Consider the following 9933-nt stretch of genomic DNA (forward strand, 5'->3'; position numbering starts at 1 on the left):
CACTCCCTTTCCCTCTCCATTATGGTTGGAAAGTTCAGCTCCATTAGTGGATTCATTACCACTAAGGATGGGGATTCCATTTTCTGGTTCTTCATCTCCAGAATGAATCTCTTCAGATTGAGGGTCTGAACTTGTAGTGCAATCTCCAACTAAGATTCCAGCAATGGGTTCTCTGGGTTTCGGCTTTGTTACGAAGACCAAAGGAGGCCTCTCCGTTGATCTCTGATTATTTTCCATTGGTTCTAGTTACTGAATTCCTAACGTTTATAGGTGGTTAACCAGAGGATTTCTCCTTCTTAATGAATGAGTTAGCAGGTGAAGAGTTAATTGACATTGACCATGCGGGAAGGTTATGATGACTATCTATGAAGCTGGGAGGGCTAATAGTTGGTATCTCTATTGGAGAAGATACCGAATTGGATTTTTGGAGAGGATTAGCCTCGTGGTATTCAATTACCCTGGGCCCCATAGCATTAGTAGAGTTGGGAGTTGGTCTTCTCTCATTAATGTCAATGTCCTCTTTCATCTTCCTAGTACTTCCGATGTAAGGCCCACAAAGTTGAGGTCTTTGGAGATTTCGGTGGGGAATTTCGTACTGGGGAGATTATTATAATCCAAATTTGGATTTTTTTTCAAAGCAAGAGAATTATTAATGTTTTGGGAGGGACATACCTTGTATGTGGATGTGATAGTTTGATTTTTTTTGAGACCATATCTGCTCCTTTATGATCTGCATTTACCTGGTTTAGCTAAACTCTTTGATTTATGTTTCTGCCTTTGTTTCTTTTTAGAAACACCACAGTTTGCCATTGATCGATTTTTGTTCCACTAGTTGAAGCTCTACTATTGTTTATTGCTGATTGTTTATTTATTATGAATGTGCTTTTGTTCTTTATGTGGCTCAGTCGTCCGCACCCCTTACATAAAGTGCCTTCCCCCTCATACAATACTTCTTGTGTATGGGTACCGATCGTCACTTTCGTTTTGACAGGGGTACCCATTGGAACTTGTATGCAAATCCTTGCATATCTTCCTCTTAATGTTGCAGAGTTACAGGTGTCTATCTTTAGGAGAGCTCCCAGCTTCTGTCCCACCTTTTCGAGAATTTATCTATCATAGAATTTAGTGGGCATTGAGGAAGTCTCAAGTCTGATCCAGATAGCACTGTGCATGATGGTTGATTCTTTAGGCACAAAGTTTGGTTCCTAGTGCATGACTGTGAAGAAGTGCCCAACAATGAATCAGTGTCCTTCATGAAGGGCCTTTTCCATATTCGCTTGGTTATTAAATTTTATTATATGAAAATCCCAACCCAAATCAATGAGAGTGAGGCTTTCTTTGGGCCTCTAGAGGTCCATTAGTTTATTCTTTAGATAGAGATGAGGGATCTTTTTCCCCATTAATTTGATAATGACAAAGAATTTTCATGGCTAGTAAATCCTCTGTTTATCTTCCTCAGAGAGTTCGATTAAATCTTCATATTCTTCTGTTTCCATGAGTCCTTTGTCCTTAAGTTCATAATAGGATTGATTGAGCCCCGTTTGCTTGTCCATCAATACTTCCTTAAAGGATTTCTTTTCTGGATGATCTTCTTCCATACTTTTCGAATCGTCGAGTGGTTCCGTCGGACATTTCTGCCTAGTTTACGGTCATTGGGAGAGTCTATAAAAGTGCTAGACTAAATTTTGACATATTGATTCAATTATAACTTTATACTTTCTCTATATATTTTACTTGTCCATGTTTGACTTAACAAAATTCTTAAGAAATAATAAATAAAATAGTGATTTTACTATATATCAACTTTATTAATTCTAAATTTATCTAAATATTAAAAAATGACTAGTATTTAATAATAATAGTAAAATAGGTATAAAATGGCAAATTATATATTGATTTTTTAAACTGGATAAATAAAAATTGACATCTATTTTTAATATATTGAACAAGTAAAAATGAATAGAGTGACTATTAAAGAATTGTTTCTTTTTAATAATGCTCAATTCTCAAGAAACATCTAATAAATAAAAATAACTTAATAAATGATATATTGTATTTATTATTTTTTATTAAGCATAGAAAAAGCTAAAACGATATTTATTTTGAGATTGAGGGAGTAATTATTTTTAGAAGTAAATATTGTTGCTTTATTTTTTTATTTCATTTCGAGCTATTTAACCAATAAGAAGACATTTATATTCTAGGTTTCCGGTCGATATAGAGCCCGTTTGGATGGGAAAAAAAAGTAACTTTTATGTATGAAGTATTTTTAGAACTTTGAAGTGCTGAAAGTTATTTTTATAAATAAGCAGTTGAGTGTTTGGATAAAAGTGCTTATGTTGAAAATAAGTGTTTGAATTTTAGGATTAAAAGAATAAAAAGGGTATGGAAATTTAGTTAAAATATAAGGGATATAAAATTAATTTCCATGTTCAAACAAAATGGTTTTAAGCACTTAGAAAAAAAAGTTAGAAATCCTAACTTTTCATTTTTGACTGACTTTAAGAACTTTATGGCTTAAAATTAGCATTAGGCAAACACGTCGAAAAGCTAAAAAAGGGCTTTAAAGCCCATCAAACGGGCTCATACAAGCATTGTGTTTCATTATTATCATCATCATTTTTTCTATTAATTATGTAAGTTCCTCAAATGAACTTCTTTTGGGTGTGTAATTGATAATGGTAACACAACTTTCATTCAGGACTATTACTTGTGTTTTAATTTATCTAACGGTAGATTGACTTGAATAAAATTTTAAAAAACAAAAATATTTTTATAATTTTTTTAACTATTACATAATATTTGGATGGATATAGAAATTTTGAAAACATTAAATGAGAAATTTAAAGTTACGTTCCTATATTTTAAAAAAAAATATCTTTTAAATAAACTAATGAAGAAATAATGTCACATAAAATGAAATTTATGGAGTATTATTTAATACATTCATTCCATATTATCTATCTTTTAATTAAGATTAAAATTTAATACTTCGTCTATGTCCATATTGAATTGGTTTTTTTTTTCTTTGAGATTGAATTGAAAATTTCAAAGATAAATATAACATTCTTAAGTTTAAGTTAGTGGTTAAGGGCATTATTAAGATGCATTAATATATATATTTGCCCTTAGGATTCAATGCATCTTAATTCCGTGTTACGTATACAAAACAAATTAAAAAGTAAATATGGTGGAAAAGGTTATCTATATACATATGGTACGTACAACATTAGATACCAAAAGTCTTTAATTATTAAATGACCATATGCAAAAGTCTTTTCGTAAAGAAAAATTCTTTCCCAAATACTCTCTCTATTTTAACGTATTTGGTTTAATTCCAAGTACATGGTTAGACTAACTAATATTTGGTACAGTGTATAAACATAAAATCTTTAATTTTTTTTTGAAATTAGACTTACATACATGAAATGTCCTATAAGGCACAACAGTTAACAATTCAAAATATTTAGAAATTAAACTTTTACTTTCTTTTTTTAAATATTTATTTTTTTCTTTCTTTGGAGTTTTGAGTAGCTAATATATTCTCAGCAAGATGATTCAATATAACAAAAAATAAACACACGAAAAGAGTCAAGAAAATTTAATATCTAGTACATATCCATAAAATGTATTTTAAACTTATATATATAATAAAAATTTTTGATAATTAAAGTAGGTTCGCCCCAATTCCATACCTAGTGGGGTGTGGGGTGGGGGTTGTTGGGAAGGAAATGGCAAGAATGAGATGATGTTTAGGAAAGTCAAAATGAGAGACTAAGATACCGTTTGAATTGGCTTATAAGTTACTGAAAATAACTTAAATAATTTATAAGTGTTTTTAATTTTTTTTTGAGTGTTTGACTGACCAACTTAAATCTATTTTGTGTTTAAAATAAGCCAAAAAAATAATTGACATATTTGTCTTAAATCTAAAACAGCTTATAAGCTAAAAACAACTTATAAACCAAAAAAATAAAATTGAGAGCTCAACTTATTTTTTTTGACTTATAAGTTATTTTAGATAAGATAAGTCTAACAAGCCATACGAAAAGTCCATAATATCATACTCTACTTAGCCGTAATTCTCTTCTTTCTTTTTATGGTTCCAACCTTATACATTTTTATATATATATAGATATGTACTCCAAATAATTAAGTTTGGCCAATCTATTTTTTTATATGTTTTGATGATGGAATTATCTCTAATGAAAAAAAAATGTTCTCAGAAAATAGGCGTTAGACAATACAAGAAATCATCAATTCCTCGACTTAGATGGACACCTCAACTTCATGAACTCTTTATTGAAGCTGTTCAACATCTTGGAGGAGGGTACAGTAAGTTTTCCAATAAAAAAAATGTACTATATTTTCTTAGTTGTTTATTTCTTGATCAATATATTTTTTTTCTTTCTAATTTTGATGTTTTTGTCTATAAGTTTGGGTGGGGAGGGATAGTAAAAAGAGTTTTATAAAGATCATTTCAAGATTTATGGGATATATATGATCATCATGAGTTAATTATGATGATGTATTTTGTAAGAATTGAGGATAAATTAGGAGTAATGTTTTTTTCTGTTTTGAATTAAAATGACAGAAGCAACTCCAAAGAGAATTCAACAGATGATGGCAGTAAAGGGATTGAAGATTTCTCATGTCAAAAGCCATCTCCAGGTAATTCATTTAATACTATTGCACAGTACTGTCTTTGTTGTTCGGATTCTTAAAAAATATTGAGGAACAACGGGTGTCTGTCGGATTTGCTAACCATACATTATTTTTGAAAAATCTGACATAAATATAATAATATTTTTGAAGAGATCAAGCAACACATGGATTGCACCCACTATAACTATATATATGCATTATCATTCTTTCTAGTTTTGCATTGTAATAATTACTATCATTGTTCAAATTCGAAATTTGTTAAAATGGAATTTTCTGTGATCTTTTTTCTTGAAAATAAAGGTTTCAAGAATACAAATTAAATCATGACGCAAATTTTCGAAATGAGAAATAAAGAAAAGGAAATTAAAGAATATTGAAGCAAGTTTATAATATTCCCTCCGTTCAATTTTACTTGTCGTATTTTGACTTGAGACATTTATTAAGAAAACAATGATTAACATGACTATTTTACCATACTATCCCTATTAATTGATGTTTAGGATTAAGTTTTGAAAAAATGATTTGAAAAATAAGTAATGAATGTTAAAGGGTAAAACATGAAAAAAATAATTGTCTTTTCTTGATATATTAAAAATGACTTGTAAAAAGTGAAAGTCTATTTTTAAAATAGTGGAAAGATAAAAGTAAACAGGAAGGGAGTATGTTTTATATCGAAACTATACTTGCAAATTGATTTTTTTAATATTCACAACCACAAGTCTCCAAGTCTGGCATACCATATTTTGCGAGGCATACATAAAAAGGGAAGAATTAAATTGATCTAAACTTAAGAAAGCATATTTTTGAGTGGCACGTACACAAAGTTTTAATTTAATTTAATAGACTTTTAATATTACACATGATGCTTAATATTAGATACTAATTGATTAGGTTTGGTATATATGAAGCCCTACGATTATTGAATAATAAACCTTAAAAGTTTGAAATCCACTCTACTAATTAATTAATGAGCTGTTCCATTCTAAGCCATGCATAACTTCCTTATTTTCTTATAAAAATACCTTTTGTTTTTGGTAATTCTATCAATACCAGCAGTTTTTTGTAATTAATTGTTTGATGTATAATTGAATTTCTGAAAAATCAGATGTACAGAAACTTGAAGGTGCCAGCCAACCTCAATAGTGAGAGACCACAATTCTCTTGGTCCTCCCCACAGTAAGTCTCTCTCTTTATATATATGTATATCCACAATCTTAATCACAAGTTAAACGCTTCCCCCTTTAATGAACTTTATATGGTGAGAATCAAATTAGCCGAGTCTCGAATATCATATAAATTAATTAATGACTAATGAGTACCAAACACCGCGTGGGTGGAAACAAATTATAAAGAAACACTTTGATATATATTCTCTTCACTTATCCATTGATCTTTATTATAATTATTACAATATTCCTTCGATCTCAATTTATGTAAAGGAGTTTAAAGTATATATAAAAGGTTAATCATCCGGTCTTCAATGTGAATTTGGACATATAGATTTTAAAATCAAATTTGCATATATGAAAACTAAGTAAAATGTACCATCATAAGTCAATATATGTATATACTATAATTCAAAATGAAATATTTATAAAGGGTTTGAAAAATCATAGTAAAAAAAAAATGTTTAACTCACTGTTTAGTTGTAATACCTTAATTTCTATAAAATGTGATAGAGGGAGGGCACTTAGATGAATCATTTAGTGTTTCCTTTCCTTCTTCTTTTTTTTTTTTTCAATATATGAATTTAAATTCCATTTACTTGACTGCAGAAGGAAAGACCTAGATGATAATTAAATGCATTCATTAATTAGTGCATAATTACCTTACCAAAACACTTTGACTTTTGGTTATGAATAATAGTAATATCCCAGCCAGTGTTCATTGACTCAGCTAAAAGTACAATTAATCAACTCAGTGTAAATTTTTCCATAGACTTTGAGCCGATATTTCTACCTAATCGTCACTTTTTTGTAAAGAAATTAAAGGTATCAAAAGAAAGAGGAAGAAAAGACAAATAATACTACGCTTATATCTTACTTTTAGCTATTTTTATATATTAGCAGATGACTTAATGAAAGAACAACCAGGGTTGTGGTGGAGTACTGATAAGTACAACTTCATCCTTAATCAGAGGTCTCGAGTTCGAATTGCGTGTCCAAATTTAATCAGAATTCAATATGGATAACCGGACATCAGATAGAAAAAAAAAGAAGATGACTTAAGAAAGTAGTCCAGTGGCTGTAACGAAATTGGCGACTTTTCCTGCTCAAATTTGATACGAGAATTATTCAAATTTTTTTCCCGGAATTTTCTTCTACTTTTATTTGCAAAAATTATAACCAAACACAACTCCAACTTCAAAAATATTCAGACAAAGTGAACAAAAAAATATTTGATTTTCTATGGTCAAAATGCCTATTTGAATTCAAATATGTGCTAGAAAATCTGATGTTGGAAGCAACTCTAAGTAGGTGACTCAATCATGTTGATATCTGTATATAATTTAACTAGTTTGTATCCAACTAAATTCCTTCGATCAATCATATCAAGACATGTAAATATTTTTCATTACACTTTTGCAGGCATGTGTGTGAAACATTAGAACATGGTCCTTCAAAGAGCAGCAAGCAGATGGACCCTGGAAGTGATCAATTTCCCAATTACAAAGCAATAATCAATGCATATATTGCTGAAAATAATATATATTGCTATGACTACCAGGTTTGATGATTTTCTTTAATTCCTCACTTATTTTTTAATTCTAATTTAAATAGTTAATGTGAAGACAACTTGGTTACTACTAACGGATATGGTGGGATGATTGGAATCCTTATCTTAATTAGAGGTCTTGAGTTCAAACATTACAAACAATTTTTTTTCAGTGAAGAGCATTTTAGCCTCACTGGTTTTAATTAGTTCAAGTTAATTATAGGTCACCAATACATAAGTGACACATATATTATAACCGAAGTGATTAAAGGCGCTAAAAATAAGGGCATAGCATAAGCAAAAGGTTGATATCGGGCATATTTGAGGGCAAAAAGGTATACGAATGATAGTTTTGTACCAATTTGAATAGTTTAAGCATATTGTAGGACATTCTTTGATAAATTTATATATAAAAATGCACTAAAATTGCAATAACTAGTATAGGGTCGGAATCCATAATTTTATAAATACAATTAGTTCAATGCCAAAAATCGTCTTAAAAGTTAAACTCTCAAACTATAGCTGGTCTTGTATCCACATTTTCAGTCATTCTTTATATAGTTTTTAAATATAGGATTTTCCATTATTTAAATGGTTTATCTCCGTCACTTGTAGTTATTTATCATTCATTGAATAACTGATAAATGATCTTGTGATATTAATCTAATCCAATTAGAATACTTGTTATGTTGTAGTTATACATAAGCAAAGTATTTAAAATTGTATTTACTAGCTTAAATAGTGAATTCAAATAGTACATTAGACTTCATTTAAATTTCTTTGTGTGATTTCAGGAAGCACAAGGAAGTTTAAGCAGTGGAATGACAAATGAAGAAGAAGAAGATGGTGGTCCAAGTAGTGAAACTTGTGAGTTTCCACATGAAACGGTTAGTGAATGTGAAAGGGAGATCAACTTTTGGCCTTTGGATAATTATCATCAAAATTCCCATTGTGATTCCTCCACAAAGCAAGTTTTGCAATCTACAAAGGACAATTCTCACATTAACCTAGATTTATCTATCTCTTCATGTTTCTATTGTTAAATAAAATTAGGAATTGTTTGATTGGTGGAATACAAATAATAATCTTGAGATATTTCATTGCCTTTGATAATGAATATTATTTACCATCAAGATTATTTTACTCCACTATTTCATATAGAGATGAAGTAAAATATCAATTTATCTATCTCATTTCACCGACCAAACTGAAAGAGTCAACAAATGTTGCCTTCCTTTTTGAAAAGTAAAAAAAAAATGCGTAGAAGAAAAATGCAAGGTTGGCAGAAAACTCTTTTGACAATATTGCAACGCGTAAAAATTTTACGCGTTTTTGGTTCCTATAAATAAAGGGTCTCTTGCCCTCATTTAAATCATTCAGAAAAAGTGAGAGTAAAAATACAAAGAGAGTTATACTCCAAGATAAATATTGTAGTCTTGAGTGTCCTCTTTAGTAGTTGTTCCTTTTACAAGAGAGAAGTGTTAATTGTTGTTTTCTCCTTGTATTTGAGAGCAGTGTACTCCCATATTATCATAGTAAAATTCTTCTACCCTGTGGTTCTTCCCCTCTATCTGTTTGAGGGGTTTCCACGTAAAATTCTTGTGTCCAATTTATTTTCATTATTTATTATCAAATCAAACTTTAGTTGTAGTGCTTCCTCCCCCAACAGTGGTATCAGAGCCCTCGATTATTCTGTCTATTTAATGCGAAGGTACTATTTGTGAATAGTAAATTTTTGTGAATAGTAAAATTCGGTGAAAAATACTATTTACGTGAATAGTAAATTTCAATGACGGTACAGTTTGTCACGATTGTTCGCAAAAATATTCAAAAACAATCTAGAAGGGTGTGAAGCAAATAACAATGTCGAGTACAACAAAGTTTGACGTTGAAAAATTCAATGGGACTAATTTTTCATTGTGGAAAATGAAAATAAAAGCGATATTAAGAAAGGACAATTGCTTAGCTGCAATTGAAGGCAGACCCACAGACTTCACTGATGATAGCAAGTGGAACGACATAGACAGCAATGCAGTTGCTGATCTACACTTGGCACTAGCTGATCAAGTGTTGTCTAGTGTAGCTGAAAAGCGGACGGTGAAGGAAATATGGGATACTCTTACGGGATTGTATGAGGCCAAGTCTTTGCATAATAAAATCTTTTTTAAAAGAAGAGTGTATACTCTTCGAATGACAGAATCCATGTCGGTTACTAAACACATCAATACTTTGAATATTCTGTTTTTGCAACTTACAATAATGGGTTGCAAAATAGAGGGGACTGAACGTGCAGAGCTTCTACTTCAAAGTCTGCCTGACTCGTATGATCAACTCATCATCAACCTGACGAACAATACAGACAGTCTAGTTTTTGATGAAATTGCAGTCGCTGTCTTAGAAGAAGAAAATTGGCACAAAAATAAAGAATATAGACAAGCAAGTTCGCAGCAAGCTGAAGCTTTGATGATAATGAGAGGAAGACCAACGGAACATGGCCCCAGTGGGAGTCACAATTATGGTAGATCACCTGCCTCAAAGAGTCAACAAATGCTA

General features: G+C 30.4%; 1 protein-coding gene across 1 annotated transcript; it reads left to right on the forward strand.

Annotated features, from left to right (window-relative positions):
- Positions 1-4166: 4166 nt before the first annotated feature.
- On the forward strand, positions 4167-8447 carry LOC129892458 (myb family transcription factor MPH1-like). Its single transcript, XM_055968030.1, has 5 exons — positions 4167-4335; positions 4595-4671; positions 5771-5841; positions 7254-7392; positions 8175-8447. Exons 1-5 carry the CDS (start codon positions 4188-4190, stop codon positions 8421-8423), a joined length of 684 nt encoding a protein of 227 aa, XP_055824005.1. The 5' UTR covers positions 4167-4187; the 3' UTR covers positions 8424-8447.
- Positions 8448-9933: the final 1486 nt, after the last annotated feature.

The sequence above is a fragment of the Solanum dulcamara genome, chromosome 6 (genome assembly GCF_947179165.1).
Source record: "Solanum dulcamara chromosome 6, daSolDulc1.2, whole genome shotgun sequence".
NCBI classification, from domain to species: Eukaryota; Viridiplantae; Streptophyta; class Magnoliopsida; order Solanales; family Solanaceae; genus Solanum; species Solanum dulcamara.

Coding starts and splice junctions, on each gene's coding strand:
- LOC129892458 (XM_055968030.1), top strand. CDS start 4,188: ATGATGGAATTATCTCTAATGAAAAAAAAATGTTCTCAGAAAATAGGC. Junction 4,672..5,770: donor ATGTCAAAAGCCATCTCCAG/GTAATTCATTTA, acceptor CTGAAAAATCAG/ATGTACAGAAACTTGAAGGT. Junction 5,842..7,253: donor TTCTCTTGGTCCTCCCCACA/GTAAGTCTCTCT, acceptor ACACTTTTGCAG/GCATGTGTGTGAAACATTAG.